Raw genomic sequence first — 18579 nt, 5'->3', positions numbered from 1 at the left:
CACATTTATGAATGCAACATTGACGACTCATGTCTCCTTGTAACGTATCTCTTGAATTAATGATGAAAACTCAAGGACATCACGATGTACCCGCCGGTACAGACAGCCAATCTCCACCCTGAAATTCCCACAAAGAACTAATCGCCAGGACATTATTTTCAAACCGGAAGAACGAATTTGCTCGAAATAACTAAAAAACAACCAATTTTTTACTTTCTTTGAGATTATATGTGTCCTAATTGTGTTTTTAGCAGCGTGGGACACATATATGACTGTCAACATCTCAAAAATGTGTTTTGGTGTTTTGTGGCGCTGTAAGGTCAATATTATCAGCCCTCTGAAGCTATGGTATATATTTTTTGATAGTCAACAGAACAAACCACTCTTATACAATGACTTGCCTAATTACCCCAACTTGCCTAGTGACCCTAGTTAAGCCTTTAAGCCTAAATACTCTTTCCATTAAAGAGAAATTGGGGTAAAAATACATAAGGGCTAATAATTCAGGAGGGCTAGTAATTCTGACTTCAATTGTAAATATCACATAATAAAAAAAAATTGTGCCAAACCCAGGATCCTTCCAGAATCAGCTTTTGTCTTGTCTGTTCCTCAGGAGCTGCATGAAGCCTTCCTATACTCAGAGGAAGTGAAGGGAAAGGCTCCTGGTGATTCGGCTTCTCCACTGAGTGCTGCTCTTCTGTCCTGCCTTCGCTCTCTTTTAACCCGCCAGCAGCCGCGCCTCTGCCACTCTCTTATTAGCTTCCTTTCTAATGGAGATCCGTCCAGAGATCACACCTTACAGGACGCTTTCATCCAGCACCTCACAGAGCAAGTGAAAGTCCCGGCGAAGGACAGGAATAGGGAATGGGTAGAGCAGGTGTGCTCAGTGCTGGCTTTAGCACCGTGGGGGTCAGACAGGTCTGGTGCTCAGCTGGAGCCCTTGTGGGAAGGTTTGTGGGCGGCTAGAGAAGGGCTGATGACGGAGGAGCGGATTTTGGGATGTCTGCTGAGGCCGCAGAGTCAGGCTCTGTTAATGGCATACAGCTCCACAGCGCTCAGACTGCTCAAAGACAAGCTGCTGGCAGAAGCTCCACACACACAGGGTGAGTTAAACACTCTACTGTGGGTGTGTGTTTTTTATGGTAACACTTTATAGTAACTGCACACTATGAATCATTTGTTATGCAAATAGCTAATTTATCATTAGTTAAGCATTAACTCTACATTATAAGACATTAGTAAGCAGTTTATAAATACAGCCACAAATGCTGTATTCTTGGCTTACAAGATGTATAATGTGTGTTGCATTATTTACAAACCATTTATATTTAGGAGTAGTTGTTTTTTAACGTAATTCAGAAAAAGTGCTTAATAAGCTTCAAATTAATGCTCATATATCTTATTATTCAGGTATATACTAATTGGTGGTGTAACGGATCACACTACAGTTTTTGATTTATGCTTCGGACCATTTTTCCGATCAGCAAAAATGGGAGGAGACAATTGTAATTTGTTTTCCATTTCTACAAAAATGTTACTGCAAAACCATTGGTTTTAAAAAACAGATCTTAAAACCTGTAATTTTTTTTTGTCATGGATTTTTTTATTCTTGCAAATAGCATTTTACATTTTATAACGATCCACAAAACAATCCCCAAATAAAACAATCAATAACTACAAATGAATAAATAAATAAATAAAATAAACAAAATAATAATAAATAAAATAAAATACAAATACAGAAAAAAATTACAATAACAACCTGTAATTTTAATAAAAATAGAAATCAAGAAAACTGAAAAAATTAAAATATTCAATACGAAACATGATCCTATTACTGTTGCTGATAATGCTAAATATAGAAATCTAGCATCTTGTACAACATTATATTAATTTTCAATTGATGATTCATCAATTCACACATAAATATTCATGTTTGATTACAGGTGCATCATTTTTGAAAACCTATTCAGTGACATAATTTTGATGGTTGTTTGTCGCCACCCATTGGTTACATAATGTAATTGCTACAACAATCTCTAGCGTCATTTTCCATTAAACAGGGATTTTATTCTTTACCATAAACATCAGTGTTTATATTTGAACTATAAACTGCTTTCCCAGTATTTTTGTGTTATTTTATTGTTTGTAACTCACTGAAAAAGTGTAAAAACTAAATCTCTCAAATGCAGATTTGAACGCAGCGCTTCGAAGGATTAATAAACCTGTGCAAATTTTATCATTTATGTTGCTCGGGTATGAATTGAGATCATGGTCTTTTAATGTTTAATTGTGCAGCTTTACATCAAATGCATTAATGCAGGCTAAACAAAGAGTGACAGAAATCACCTTTAATTAATAACCTAAGAAAGCATTTAGGTCCCACCACAACTTTTTCTGTCATCATTATATTTGACAGGGAAGCCAAAATGCTTTCATACACGTGATTTTAATGACGCGGGAGACGATCTCTCTGCAATTGTCATAAATGTTGGATTAATTTACAAGATAAAAAAAAAGTTATTAATTCATGGGCGTTCCAAACTGTGGGTTATGATCGGTACGGATCAACTGTGATCCGTTACACCCCTAATACTAATAGTTACTTTGCATGAAGTTGTGTTAATAAAGCATTTATGAACATACAGTTTTGTGACCTAATCTAAAGTGAGGATCTTTTATGCTTCGTAAATACCTTGTTATGAAATGATGTTTAACAGAGCAAGGACATTTTCACAGCATGTCTAATAATATTTTTCTTCTGGAGAAAGTCTTGTTTGCTTTATTTCGGCTAAAGTAAAAACAGCTTTATATTTTTACAAATAATTTTAAGGTCAAAATTATTAGCCCCTTTAAGCTATTTTTTATCAGTTTTTTTCTGATGTTAAAAGACAAATCTGAGCCACTATAAATACTTTTGTAACTTTTAGCGTGTATGATAATTAGCGTGTCATGTTTTAAGGAAGTGAGAAGATTCAGGGGGTTTGTGTGGGGTTTGTGCATCTTTCACTGTTGACGTTCACAGCACTTCTGTCATGTGGTCATGGTTCCTTCCCAAAACGTCCTCAGTTATCACAACATTTACTTGTGTTTTTTATTGTGCAGACATGATTGTGCAACAAACTGTTTAGTATATACTTTCAGAATAGCCTATTTTTAATGTTATCAGACAACAATGTTATTCACTCCAGAGACTTTAAAAGTAATATTTGTAAATGTGTGAGATAAAATCAAAAGTAAATGTTGTTTTATGTATTATTTATTCCTTTTGATGTCATTTTATTGTTTTACATTTTTTTTATTGTAGAAAAGGGATATTTATAAATCTGTTTTTGAAAGTGTTTTTTGTTTTGTTTGTTTTATCTAGTTTTAGTTTGCTAGTTTTATCTGTTTTTGACTGTGTTTGACCTTGACTTAGCCAGAGATGCTGATATGGCTATAATCTCTCTCTCTCTCTCTCTCTCTCTCTCTCTCTCTCTCTCTCTCTCTCTCTCTCTCTCTCTCTCTCTCTCTCTCTCTCTCTCTCTCTCTCTCTCTCAAATTCAAATTCAAAGAGCTTTATTGGCATGACTGTAAAACAAATCACAATGTTGCCAAAGCAATAACAAAATACAGAACATTCATATAGATAAAAAAAATATAAGTAATAATAAACAACCACATATACATATCGTTATATTATACATATATGATGTCACAATAAACAAGTTAATAAAAAAAAGATTAACAAAAGTATATAATAATAAATGGTAAGGACAGAGAGCTTTAATAAGGGATAAGGGGGTTCAGCCTTTTTCTCTCATATGGTGGCATGAGGACACGTACTGTGCTGCTAGGTGGAGACACTTTTCATTTTCTCCCAAAATACAATGGAGTTTTTCCGTATTTGTGGTGTGCTGGAATTGTGGTAGAATCAGGGACATTTGTGTGAAGTCTCTCTCTCTCTCTCTCTCTCTCTCTCTCTCGCACACACACACATACATACATACATACATACATTCAAATATGATTGTTTGTGTTTTTGAGGCTCTCTATGACACTCATCTCTGTTCTCTTCTAGTGGACTTGCCTGATCTAGAAAGGGTCATGCTTGGTTTGTGCTGTCATAAAGACAAGCGCTTGGCCTGGAAAGCCATTTACTTTGAGTGTTTGAGCAGCGGAAAGCACTTTCTGGAGCAGGTTTTGGTAGGTGTACACAATCAGGCATGTAAGTACATAAGTGCCTGACTTTCTCAAATCTAGTATGTGTTTTTTTTTCTGCAGAATTTAGAAAAACTGTTTTTCAATTTAAATGATTTTATTATCTCAATACTGACTTGTATCTAAAAGCATCACTATTTTAAAAGTGATACATGCTCTGTTGTTTGCAGCTTACTGGTTTAGATCTCATAAAGAGGGAGGAGTTCTCTAAACTGGAAACACTATTGCATTCTGAGTTCCAGCCTTTGTCCCGGCTCTTGCTTCTGCTGGGCTGGATGCATTGTCAAAGCCTGGAGTCTGCCAAGACCCTTCTTACAGTCTTACATCATCGTCAGGTCAGAAGTCAGACATTTGAGTATCATTACAAAGTATGGTTCACTATGTTGCTCATTCTGCCCAAAATCAACCCACTATGACTAATACGTATATCAATTGCTAATAGACTGGTGTATAACAACAAGTAGCCGCACAGAAATGTTGGCCTGTAACACAATAAAACAAAAAAGCACTCACTATAGTATTAAAAACATGACCATACAGTCTGAAAATGCCTATTTATACTATTTTTTTTTTTACTTTTTTGTGGATTTAAATAACAGTATTTGAAGACTAAGCTTCATGAAACTCTGTCATGAGAAGAAACTTCAGTCCTATTTTAATTACTTTAGAAATCCCCCGCAGCTAAGGTGTGATCATGACCTTCTGAAGTGTTATGTGTTTGCTTATGCTGCACTAATGTAGATGTGAACATTAAGGTGTCATGAGATGCTTTTTCTATTGTCAGCTGTTTTCTGAGGTCTGTTTTTGAGCCTCTCTTTAAATTAGCATTTTAATTGCCATGATGTTTGTGATCTGTTTTAGTTAAGGTTTAAGTATAAAATATGATAGACAACATTCAGAAGTAAAGTTCATGTTTTGTCTGTGTATGAAAGCTTACAATGTTTCAGAATATTAATCCTTGTTAGTGTATGTGATTGAAGTCTATCTTTCTTATTGTCTCTGTAGCCCCAGAGCAATGATTCAGCATTGAGCGATTTGGCTTGCACTCTGTCCTGTCAGCTTGGTGTGTTGGAATGGTGCACACAGAACAACCCGTGAGTTAAAACTCTGTTTGTACACTTTACATTTTCATAAGATTGATAGGATTTAGCTTTGGTTCTAAAGACTAAGATTCTACTATTATACTCAAACAAGAAACCCAGTCGTCAGTTCATCTACTTATTGTTTCAAAATGGTTTGATTTGCATTTTCTGTACGATTTTTACTTTTATCTTGCCTCAGTCCCAACGGTTTTTTTTTTTTGAGTATGTTTAAGTAGTCAAAATGAATATTAATTTATATTTGCAGAATATATAAAATCTGCATATATGCAAGTTCAGAAATGCATATAACGCACAATAAATGTAAAAGAGAATAAACATATTACATAAAATATTTTTTTTTAAATTGCATTTTACAAAATGTTCAAACTTTTTCAGAATTGGGATTGCAAAAAATTATTTATATGAAATAATTATTCAAATGCTGTACAAATATCTAAAAAATCTTAAATCAAGAAGCATTTGCTAGACAAGCAAGTAAATAAAAGTGAAATAATCTGCCAGTTAGGTCAGCAAAGTAATCTTGTTTCTGCTTTGAAAAAGGATTATTTTGTTTAACCCATTTGCAGATTATTTTTCCTGCTTTAAGGAAAAACTTCTGACATATTATTTCTTTTTTTCTTTCTTTTTGTATTGTGTATTTAGTAAACATGGTTAATGGCGTCACGGTGGTGCAGTTGGTTGCATGATCGCCTTACAGCAAGAAGTTCGCTGGTTCGAGCCTCGGCTCGGTCAGTTTGCATTTCTGTGTGGAGTTGTTTCTTGGTCTCCCCGTGTTCGCATGGGTTTCCTCATTATGCTTCGAGGAAAGACTTGTGGTATAGGTGAATTGAATAAGCTACATTGACCGCAGTGTGTGTGAATGCAAGAGTGTATGGGTGTTTCTCAGTGTTGGGTTGCAGCTGGAAGGGTATCCGCTGCTTAAAACATATGCTGGAGAAGTTCATCCTGCTGTGGCGACTCCTGATGAATAAAGGTTAAGTTGAAAAGAAATGTGTTTAGCATGGTTAATAACAATATAAAACAAATAGAAACTTACAAATTATATACATACATGTATATATATATATATATATATATATATATATATATATATATATATATATATATATATATATATATATATATATATATATATATATATATATATGCGCATACACAAACAAGCATATAATATATTAATACAGAAAGCTGTAAAAGTGTAAAAGGAAAAAACTTTATACATAATGTCAGAGAAGCACTTAAATGAAGAAAATGTCTCATAAAGTTTTTGTAAAACTGATTAAACAGAAAAAATAGTTTGTTGTCAACTATATCCTAAAAGACATCTTAATCGTTTCTCCTACATCATTCTAATAAATCACTTAGGTTTTAATAATGGAGATCAAATTATCATGTATTTGGTTCCAATGAAGAATTGTTGAAATCTTTGCTCTGTTAATTAAGGCATTGGATTGCTCTAGTTGAATGATGTCTATAAAATAGTATAACCATTGCTAAATTGACAGCAGATTAGGAGGGAACCAGCAACAGATGATTGTTTCGTTTGCACCTGTTAATCATGAGAACAAGGTTTGTCAGGAAGTCAGGGTTATTGAAAAATCATTATTCAATAGGTAAAGACAAGGTTCAGGATCAATGATTGTTTCCAAAACTTGTGACAAGATGGTGGAGATGTTAACTTAAAAATTGTAGATTGGGAGACATTCCCAGAAAACATAAAAAAGCTACCTATCGCCCCAGTGTTACATTTGACACAAAAAAGAAATAAGTTTCATTCTAAAATGTTTAGAGGTGTATAATAGATAAACTACATTGTAGTGTATTAATTGGTGGGCAGGATTTTTAGATAAAACAGATATTTCCCCAAATGAAGTCCCAATTAATGCTGTGATCTGACGTATTATTTCTGAAAACAAGGCAAACATTTTTGCTTGTCCAGAAAATGCTTCTTGTTTTAAGAATTTTTAGATATTAGATTTTTTTTTTCATGTAATTTTTTCATTAGAACCAAGACAAAACTCAAAGTATTAAAAGCATTTTTTTGATAAAGTCATGTTATTCAGAATTATCTATCCTCAAACCGTACTAATAGACACCTCATATCAAGCTTTGTTTGTGTTTTGAGGCTCCAATATGCACTAAGCACATTAATACAGCTTGGGCCATGGATTTAAATTAAGAAGTGGCTGATGAGATCTGGGAATAAGCCCTGTCGAAAATGAAAAAAGCTGCAATAAATTCGAGACATAAATTAATTCAGTTTAAAGTTTTACATCGTCTTCATTTCTCTAAAACTAGATTAAGTAAAATCTTTCCCTCAGTATCAACTAAATGCAACAGATGTGGTGGAGCAGAGGGGACATTGACACATTTATTTTGGTTTTGTCCTGTCCTTCATGTGTTTTGGTCCAGCATTTTTGAGTTTTCCAGTGCTTATGGAACCACTATCCAACCTGACTACAATTTGGCTGTTTTTGGATATTCAAATATAATGGACACCTTTCCATCAACCCAACAGCAAGCCCTGATGGTTGGCATGATTTCAGCTAAAAGATGATCTTACTTAATTGGAAGTCTCTAAAGGCTCCCTGTTTTAAGAGATGGTTGAATGAGCTGCTTTATGTCATTCATATGGAATGACTTTGTCTTAAAAACTTTACAGAAAAAAGCTGAAACCACATGGGGACCTATTTTAGGACTCTTGGGAATCTTGCATTTTACCTTTGTAAATTTTCATCTCTAACTCATATATTCATGACACTGACTTTTTTAAATATATGTTTGTGCTACATAAGTCATGTATATACAGTTATGTATATTTGGTAACTGAGACGATCCCTCACCTTTTTTTTTTTGAGGGGGTGGGGGGCTAATGTCAATTATTATTATTATTTTTCTTCTTTTTATTGGTATTGTACTGTTATTGTTAAATATCTTATAAAAATGTTAAATAAAACAAAATATTACAAAAAAAAAGCTTTTTTTTTTTTGCAGTTTTGCAGTATTATAAATGTCCTTACTGTCAGTTCTTAGTTGTTTAATGCATTTAACTGAGTAAATGATAAAAAAAGAAGGACTTCAAACTTTTGAACAGTCTTTTTGTTTGTTTGTTCACTGGTATGCATCGGTGTATAGAGGGATTTCCCATGATGCCTTGTTGAGTCACTTGCACATGCTGGACCATCACTCTGCCCTGTATGTGCTTCACTGCCTGACTCCACTCGCCAAGTTTGAGGAGCACAAAGTGTTAGAGCTGCTGCAGAGAACAGGTATAAAAACACTGCAGGTTGTTTTTTAATTCACAGAGATCTACTGAAGTTTTGCTGATGTTAGTTTTGTTTGTAGGAGATCCTTCACAAGTGGACTCCCCTAGCAGCTCAGTCCAGAGGAACATCACTCTCTTTCGAGGTTTTTGTGCCATGAAGTATGCCCTGTATGCCATCAGTGTAAACGCACGCACTCATGCACACACTGGCTCTCTGGACTGTGAGCCTCTGCATGAGCTGCAGACAGAGGCGGCTCAAGAGGACGAGACAGCTGAAGGTAACTATAGGAAAAAGGTCCCTTTTTTCTTACTCCCACTTATACTATAAACTAAAGAAATGCTTCATAATATACACTTAAACTATTAAAAGCTTATACTCAGTTTATTAAATTTAACATGGTTTCATTATTTAATTCTCACATGTGCTAGGGACAATTATTAACTATAAATAAGTAAATGTAATTTTAAATATTTGGCTGTTAAAAAAAAAAAATATATATATATATAAACATAAAAAAAATTAAATAAATGACAAACAATAAGATAATAAAGTTTGAAAATAAATAAGCAGCTCCATAAGTCCCAAACCAATCATGCAAGTGGCGAGGAACAAACTTAACCAGTTGACGAAAGTGAAGGAAAAAAAAACTCAAGAAACACCAATAATATAGCTAATTCTCAAAAAAATAAATAAATAAAAAGGCAAACTTTTCTTTGGTTGTTTATTTTTCTCTTTTATTCACAGGCTTTTAATTTTTTTCTAATTTTATTTATTATTGGTTTTATTTTTTTAGTTATAAATTTAATGTCTCTCTTTTATTTACAGCTTTTTAATTTGCCTAAATTTATTTATTTTTGTTTTTATTTTTTTTAATAGTTTGTCTCTTTTTTATTATTTTAATTTTCTGTTTTTGCAGTTTTATTTTAAGATTTTTTTTAATTTAAATTTAGTCCTTTTACAGATGAGGGAATAAACAAATAATAATAAAACAATTTTAAAATAAAATAAGAAAATTAATACAAAATAAATAAAGTACTGCCATCATAAATACTTTTCAGGGGATAAATTTGTACATCAAGCTACATTGTAGTTACCTCAGATTACAATGGTGATAGGTTAATTAACCTCTAAATGTACATATCTAAATATGTTGTAATACTTTTGCAAGTCTCTGAATCCACTGAACCACCATAGGAGAACATTCTTCCATCCAATGTTATAATTTTTTTGCAACCAGTAATAATATCATTAGAACAAATCTTGTTTTATCATTGAACATGTTTTTGGACAGTTCTTTCAATAAGCACACAACTTGATCGAGGGATGTTTCTATATCTTATATCTATTTCTTTTTTAACATTTTTCCAAAATTCTTAAATCATTGGACAGTCACAAAAAATGTGGGTATGATCTCCAATTGTACCACATTTTCTACAACACAAAGCAACAGATGGTCATATTACATATGTAGAAATCACAAAAGGAGCATTAAAGTACCTCATTTTTACTTTCCAATCAAATTCTTTCCATACTTGACTATTTATTCCTTTATGACATCCTTCACATAACTCAATCCAGACCTCATCCTCAATTATGGTATTTAGTTCTAGTTCTCATTTTCCTTTAACATCATCTGTATTTTGTACAGTATTAGTTACTAGTCTTTTGTATAAATGGGAGACATGTCTTTTAGCTGGAATGTTTTTTTCTGCAATATTTATAAAGTAATCAGCTTTTTAATTTTTTTAAATTTATTTATTTTTGTTTTTATTTATTTATTTGTTCATTTATATATATATATATATATATATATATATATATATATATATATATATATATATATATATATATATATATATATGTATATATATATATATATATATATATATATATATATATATTGTGCTTTTGGTTAATATTTTGTTTCTCTTTTATTTACACCTTTTTATTTTCTTATATTTATTTGTTATTGTTTTAATTTAATTTATTTATTTTTGTTAATATATCAGGAACAAAAAATACAGTAGCATTATGGTTTTTATGGTTTTGATAGTCTAGTATGCTGTGTCACATGAATTGTATAATTATTCATTACTGGAGTACCATTTTACCACTTTTTTGGGGAGTTTTATTGTTGTTGGACAAACAAAATGCGATGACTGACTTGGTCCATCTATTCATTCCTTGCTTTTTCCAGGATGCTCTAATCTGTTCCAGCACTACCTGTCAGAATGTCAGCTGTACCTGGAAGCTGTTCCAGCATTATTCCGTCTGGAGCTCCTAGAGAACATTTTCTCCCTCCTTTTCCTTTCCGACTCTGACTTCACCCAACAAACCAGCACTGCCACAGAAACCCAACCATACACTAACACTGAGACAAGTAAACCAAAGAGCACTAAAGAAGTAAATACAGCTGAGCACTTCTTAAAGGCAGAAAATGAAGGTGAAAGGATGGATGAACTGAACCAGATAAACCCTCAGCTGGGCCACCTGACATCTGGGTGCCGCGGTTTTCTGGTGGACTTGAATGTGATGGAGGGGATCCTGCGGCTGGTCAGAGAAGGTTTGGAGGGTGTGTGTGGAGTCGGGCAGGAGGATGGAAGGGCTCTTGGGGCTGATGTGGAGCTGGCAGAGAGTCTGGGATGTTCAGTTACTGCAGAGACATTCAGCGCCCGCTTACAGAGACTGTCCAAATACACGGCAGAGGCTCAGTGGAGACTGCAGATTGTTACCAGTAACCATGGCAATGGGAATGGTAAGTGGTGCAATATAGAATTGTTGTATTCATGCTGTGTTTATTTTTAAACATTAGTGTTGGGCAAAGATTAATCTCATCCACAATAACAGTTTGCTCTGACATAATGTATATGTGTGTATTATATATATTTATTATGTATATGTGATCCACACACAAACATAGAAACAAAACAACTTAGATATTTACATTTATATATAATTCATATATTATATGCATATATTTTATATCTAAACATAAATAGATTTTCTCAAATATCCCTTTAAATGCCTGCTCTACCAAATGGTTGACCATATTTTGACTGTTTTAAAGAATGACTGTTTTAAATAATTGTTTACACACACACTGCATTGTTGGTTTACAAAAAAATCTAACAAACATAGTCCTGTTGCACTACTACAACTGGGGTCTGTACTTCGTTCGAGGATTACTTAATTAGGTTATTGATGATTTGACAAGATCCAGGATCGTTTCGTTCATCAAAACTCATGCGAGAGTTGTTGTCATAGCAACAAATCTGATAGCTCAAACCTGGCTCAAACCTGCTTGAGAGCAGGCTCACTACATATAAACCGGGTTAGATTGGGTATGTCCATGTTTTGACTGCTAATTTGCTGGTGATTTGATGCATCGCAAAAGTTGCAGACACCTTTACCGATATCAAAAAGCTTTTTTGATGCAAAATGAATTTATACAGTTATTCCTTACGCCAATTAAAAAAACTTGATTAGGCCTAGAATACTATAATAAAGAAAATCTTCTATAAAGCCTGCAGCTCACAACAAATGTGGAAAGTTATTGCGTGTCATATTTAACAATCCATTTACTGCCAATTTAATGTAATTTTGCTCACATGGGTAATTAAATATTAATCAGATGGTGTCATTATGCTGCTGTGCCGTCAGCCAATCGTTTCATTGCTGATCATGATTTCGAGCATCTGTCCTTCACAACATTGCAGGGATCTCAGATCAGTCCATCCAGACATTTTAATCTGATTAACGAACTTGTTTCAAAAACCAAATAAGCCAGAGATCAGTTATCAAGATTAAAAGATCCAGGATCTGCCAAATCATCTTGGATCATTTAAGCGAGGTACGAAGAACCGACCCCTGATTTTGGTTTTATTGTAAAAACAACAACAAGAAAACATGTTAAATGAGTATTTAATGGCATACTTCAAAAAATTAAAGAAGAAAAATATTTTATTTTGATTATGTTTTTAAATAAACTGGTCTTACACTTCATATTTTCATAGTATATGTATCTGTTCAGGTACTTTTACCATAAACAGACATATTAACCATTTGGTTGAGGTTGAAATTTAAAAGTTATGGAATGTTTAAAAAGAAAAATGCACTGAGTGTGTTAACTAGCAACATCAGGAGTTAAGAAATGCAATGCAAAATATGTACACTGTACAAACAATTAAATTGTGTTGAAACAAACTTTTATTTTGGATGTGATTAATCATGATAATTTTTTGCCCAGCATTATTAAATATACTCAGTCATGTTCAAAGGTTTTAAGTCAAGAAGATTTTTTTTAATAATAGTATTTCAGCACTTGTTTTAATAATAAATGCTGTTCTTTTAGACTCGTTTCTTAAGCACTTTATACATCAAGAATCTTGTGAAAATATCAAGGTTTATACAGCAGAACTAAGCTGTTTTCAGCAATAATATGTATAATTTGGGGGAAGATGAGTGAAGTATTGGCAGCTATAAAATTCAGCTTTACCAGTATGAGAGAGAGAGAGAAAGAGAGAGAGAGAGAGGGGTAAGGACGGGAAATGTCCTCAAGCCTGGATTCAAACCCGAGATGCCCTGAAGTGCTACTGCACCATATGTCAGCACGCTAACCACTAGGCTATTGCACCAATATTACATGTGTTTTTGTTTGGCAGAAGAGACACACAGTATCTCAATAACATTTCAAAAAATTTTACTCACCCTAAACTTTTGAACCATTGTGTATGTATTTATTTATGCATTTATGCGTATGTGTGTTTTGTGTTTCTAGATGGCTTGTACCTTCCATCTCCACTGCCCAGTCCAGCGCTTCCTCTGAAACGGCAGGGCAGTGGCAGCAGTGGCACAAGCAGTCGGAGGAGGAGAAAACACCACCGGCATCGCTCTGAACGGCACGTCTCATCTGAGCGACAGAACGGAGAAGTCAGCACCAGCACCTCAGGTCAGTTCACACACATACACAGCCTCCTACCCACATCATGTGGTTAACATACTTAAACTACACTTATTCTTAAGCTATTCTCCACATCTAATCAGCTTGCAGTAGAAAAAAACAAGCCGTGCCCACTGTTTTCTCATTTAATATTCCATTTCTCTAGCAACTGCATCACAATACGACAAAAAAAAAACCTGCCGCAGCTTCCGGTTCATGCTTTAATGCTCATGGTATTTTTCAGATGGTGGGGTGTGTGTCAGCGTTGTGTGTCGTGGGACTGAAACGTGCCCGTGTGGTGGATCTCACAGCTGGCTGGTTCCTGCAATGCTGTCTCCTCCTGAGTCTCTCCTCATCGCCTGTATTCGCAGAGGCAACTACATTGAGGCACAGCAGGTGAGACCACAATCCAGTGTCCTTCCTGTGATGAATATGATGAAGTTGCCAAATCGTCACCTAAGAATTATAAGGTTCTATCTGACATTTTTGTCAAAATTGAGTTATTGACTTATTCTTATTAAATGACAACTCAATTGCATTATGGGATGTTTTTTTATAAGTTGTTTACATTTCAAGACTTTTTATTTAAAAAAACAAATGTTACACACATACTGTTTGCTATGGAATGCAAAAACTTTGAAGCTCAATATCTCAAAATCATTCAGAACGCAGAGAGAACCTTATAATGACGAAATGTTGAAATATGGATACCCCTCTGTGTCTGTTATGATCAAACCAGGAAAATTTTAGCATTCTCTCTATGCTTTTTTTCTGTAACCTGCTTTTTAGTCAATATAAGTTCAGACTAAGGTTTTTACAGTTTTGCATTTTAAAATAGTTTTTTTGTTTTGTTGCTGGAATATAAATTTCAGTTTAGTTTTAGTTTATTTTATTTAATAGTTTTATAAGTTTTAATAAAATCTTTATGTTGTGAACACGTCTATTAAGTTTTTAAGTATTTAGTTTCATTTTTAGTTGTAAGAATTAACAGAACGTATACAGTGTCATCCAAAGCAAAGTTTTAAGTGTTTTCTAAAGCTTAGGGTTACTCTTGTGCTAACCTCTTAGTAATAAAAATTCAATAATTGTTTAAACACACACTGAACCCAAAACCACACGAATGCAATCAAATAAAGTAAAGAATATATATATATTTTTCAATTAAGACAAACCTCTTCATATTAAAGATCATTTATGTAGTACATGTTCAGTTTACTTTTTCATCAAATAAAGAATAAATTAAGTTTATATATAAAAAAGATGTTTAATCATACTTAACTGATGTGTTTGGCTGTAAAAGCACCATCTACTGTATTGCTGTAAGCTAGCTCAAGTCAGATTTGCAGACACAAAATGAGTTCTTATATGTTCTGAAAACTTTATTTATTAAACTAAATTTTTTTTTATTATTATTTTATATTAGTTAGTATTTCATTGACTCTTCTTAGCTTCAGTTTTTCATTTATTTTAAATTTAAAATAAAACTTTATTTAACTTAAATATTTTTTGACCACAGGTTTTAGTGTTAGTTTTCATTTTCTACTGTATCCTAGATTCAGAGCCATGTTTCTGGGCTTCTAATTGTCATGTGTCTATGTATGTTTGTTAGGTGATTGCGATGTATGGTTTGGAGAACTCTGAGTGTGCGGGGGAGCTGGTCTTTATGGACCGGTACAGGGAGGTTCTGATTGAGCTGGCTCAGGTGGAGCAAAAGATCGAGAGCCAGTCCCTTTCGACATCCTCTTCATCTTCAGAGGGTCTGGGCACACTGGGTGCCACTCCAGCAGGCAGGACCAGAATGGGCAGCAGCAGCAGATTAACACTCAAGAGCATCGGAAGTGCTGCAGCTGCAGGTATTACATGCACACATAGGGGTGTGCAATATTGACCCCCCCCAACAAAAAGTCAATATTTTGGGGGATTTTTATCGCTAATGGTAATTTAACAATATTTTGTCTAATGTGTTGGTGCATTGACTGATGTAGGCCTGTAATGGATAAATAAATGTGACTTTAAATATGCCAAGAGGTGGCAGCATGGCTTTGTTTTGATGTGTGAGTCAATGAATTTCCCTCTAATATTTTAATCGCACGTTGGTAACACTTTACAATAAGGTCGTATTAGTTAATGTTAATTAAAGTATTTACTAAGATGAACAAACAATGAACAATACATTTATTACAGTATTTGTTGACGTTAGTTAATGAAAATACAGTTGTCTATTGTTAGTTCCTGTTTACTCATGATCCATTAACTAATGTTAACTGAATGGATTTGTTTGTTAATAATGCATTAGCAAATTAAAGACTTTTAGAGATCAGTAGTGTTTAAGAATGTGTTCATCAGAGCTCACATGTTAACAGGAAATTGAAGATTTAAATAAAAAGTCAATATAATTGGTACCGAGGTTAATAGTTTCAATAAAAGAATAAGGTGTGCCATATTTTTGTAAATTAGTAATAATGTCTGACATCCTTGCCCTTTCTTTCCTTAGGTATGGCTTTCTATTCAATTTCTGATGTGGCTGATCGTTTAATGAGTACCCCGAGCAGGCCGATACCTTGTCTAGAGGACAGTTACTGGCTCTCCCAGTGCACTATAGACTCGCCTGACTTCGTGCGACCCCTTGTGGAAGAGTTGAGCCCTGCAGCGATGGCAGCCTTTGACCTGTCCTGCTGTCAGTGCCAGCTATGGAAAACATCCCGGCAGCTGCTGGAGACTGCAGAGAGAAGACTCAGCAGCTTTCTAGAAGCCAGAGGTAAGTTCACATCAAGCAGCTTCATCTGGACTTTTATGTTTGCTGACTTATTTTGCCTACTGCAGGTGTACGAGTTGATCCAAAAGTTCCTCATGCCAACGGAATTAGAGGATTCCCTTCAGTACTGCAACAAATCAGCAAGATCCTTAATAAAACCTCCACCAACAAAGGCATGAGTAAAACAGGTTTGAAGGCTGTGCACACACTCATTTTATTTGTTAAATATAAATCTTTAGTTGAACACTTTTCTTTCTCTAGACTGTAATGGAGAGGAGAATGCTGTCTGTAGCCCTTTTGGCTGCAGTGCACAGGAAGTGCTGCTGTCTTGTCATTCAACATTAACAGAGGAAAGCATCACCATCCAGCAAAACCTGAATCAGCGCCTTGAGGTCACGCTTCAAACCCTGTCCTCTGCCACCAACACCTCAGGTACTAGTAAAGGGAGCAAGGCATCGCTTTAGTACAATTAATTGTGAAATGTTGAAACCGGAACACAAATTTTGCTAACGTTCCTTCTAGTGTGTCTGGTGTTTTTTTTAAATATTATTTTAAGAAATATTAAAATTTGCTAAAAATGTGAGGCTCAAACGTTTAAGTCGCCTCTTGTGGCTGACTACAGTACAGGTCATAAACTCATGCCCTCTCCATGTAAATAATGGGTGGTGAGACAAACTAAAGTCTAATAATTTTTCCTGAACATGGTTTTTGGTGGTCACCCCATCTTTTTGCCTTCACTTTTCTTCAGTTAACAGAAGTGGAAATGTGTTCTCCATCTTTTTGTTGTTGTTGGTGGTGGTGATTAATTAATTTTTATTGCATTTCTAAATATCTGTTCTGTATTGTACAGGGGGTCATATAAATGGGTCAAATAAAATTATATTCAGCCAAAAGATAACTTTACTTACAAATTATGTTATTTTTACTTTTTTACCATTTTTATAAATGTGTAAAATGACACAATTTAATTCTTATGGGCTTTTTATTGGTGTTTGTTTCCACTATATAAAAGGAAAAATGCTTTGGAAAAATCAGATTGATGACAAATTTAAAATGTAGATACAATTCAGTATCTTATCTTATTCCCTAGCTTTAATCCTTATGCCATGATTTACCAGAACGTTTATGTCTGATGTGATTTACAAAGAATTTCATTGGCTTCAGTAATTAAATGTTTTGGCAGCTTGTCTTCAATAATGGATGGACTGGGGAGGAGCTTTTTATTCTTAATAATTTACAGCTCTGTAAAATATATATTTTACTTACATATATACTTTATATTAAGATCTGATTACAAGGAATATTTTACATCAACCTATTGTCATTTTCTGCTCTAAATGACCGCAATCTTATTTTAAAATTAAAGACGCATCGTATAATTATTATTATTTTTTTTTACTAAACCACAATTTAATACCTACATATTAATAATGGCTAATTCAGAGAAACAGTAAACGTGTGGTAGTGCTTACTTCTTTTTTTTTCAAAGCTGTATGCATTTTTAAATCCAATGTATGAACACATTCAAAAGCTGGTCAGTTTTCTGTGTTGTGATTTGTTCAAATGTTGTTCTTCTGCAGTAGACAGTCTGGTGGGAAGCAATCTCCTGACGGCACTGGCTGAACAGGCTGCTCTCAAGCAGTCTGAACTGGATTGTCACCCGGTGCGGACAGCAATGAAACAGCTCCTACAGTATCTGGACCAGCTCTGCCCGCTTGTGCCTGATGGTGCTCCTGACAGACCTGATTACATACGCAGCTTCTTCGATTACGTCAATGTATTGGCTTCAGTACTGGTGCGCAGTTTGGGGTCAGAGGGTAAGACTCGAGATAACAGTAAACTAAATTATTGAAATGAAATGTTCATAAAGAGTTGCTAACTGTGATTATATTTGATCTCAGATCAGTCCACTGTGGTGAAATTGGGAAATCCTCTTTTACTGTTGCTCCAGTCGCCAGCCCAGCTTCTCTCTCACCTACTGTTTGACAGACAGGTGTCACCTGATAGGTAACAAAGATCAGTCTTTCTTAATCCTTGTGTATTTTTCTAATTTACTTTCCCCATCGACTTCCATTATTATGACAATGTTTTGATTGCAATGCCATGGCACCCAATAATCATGCATTCATAATTGTTGGGAAACATGAATTGTGAATTTTTTTTTTTTTTTTTTTTTTTTTTTTTTTTACTGTTGATCATCAGTTGGCATCATTACCCATTTTGATAGACCTGGGCAATACAACAATTTCTGGCTTTTATATGGAATAAAACAATAAAATTATAGTGTGCATGCATAAATACACATAAAGCCCTGTT

General features: G+C 34.2%; 1 protein-coding gene across 4 annotated transcripts in view; it reads left to right on the top strand.

The window, feature by feature from the left end:
• The window catches only part of zfyve26 (zinc finger, FYVE domain containing 26), a 48398-nt gene that overhangs the window by 4722 nt on the left and 25097 nt on the right, over positions 1 to 18579 (top strand). For 2 of the 4 annotated variants that reach the window (XM_087277518.1, XM_087277517.1), the window contains exons 5-20: positions 614 to 1103; positions 4061 to 4185; positions 4371 to 4535; positions 5206 to 5294; positions 8439 to 8572; positions 8649 to 8846; positions 10767 to 10972; positions 11051 to 11324; positions 13347 to 13517; positions 13753 to 13904; positions 15118 to 15361; positions 16003 to 16266; positions 16332 to 16451; positions 16525 to 16695; positions 17844 to 18080; positions 18165 to 18270. In XM_087277518.1, the coding sequence (XP_087133644.1) occupies positions 614 to 1103; positions 4061 to 4185; positions 4371 to 4535; positions 5206 to 5294; positions 8439 to 8572; positions 8649 to 8846; positions 10767 to 10972; positions 11051 to 11324; positions 13347 to 13517; positions 13753 to 13904; positions 15118 to 15361; positions 16003 to 16266; positions 16332 to 16451; positions 16525 to 16695; positions 17844 to 18080; positions 18165 to 18270 (3146 nt within the window). Of the gene's footprint in view, positions 1 to 613; positions 1104 to 4060; positions 4186 to 4370; positions 4536 to 5205; positions 5295 to 8438; positions 8573 to 8648; positions 8847 to 10766; positions 11325 to 13346; positions 13518 to 13752; positions 13905 to 15117; positions 15362 to 16002; positions 16267 to 16331; positions 16452 to 16524; positions 16696 to 17843; positions 18081 to 18164; positions 18271 to 18579 lie in introns of all 4 variants that reach the window. The other 2 variants (NM_001305560.1, XM_087277516.1) reach the window with 1 other exon arrangement.

The sequence above is a fragment of the Danio rerio genome, chromosome 13 (assembly GCF_052040795.2).
Source record: "Danio rerio strain M-AB ecotype USA chromosome 13, GRCz13ab, whole genome shotgun sequence".
NCBI lineage: Eukaryota > Metazoa > Chordata > Actinopteri > Cypriniformes > Danionidae > Danio > Danio rerio.
This window is presented reverse-complemented; position numbering and strand designations above follow the sequence as displayed.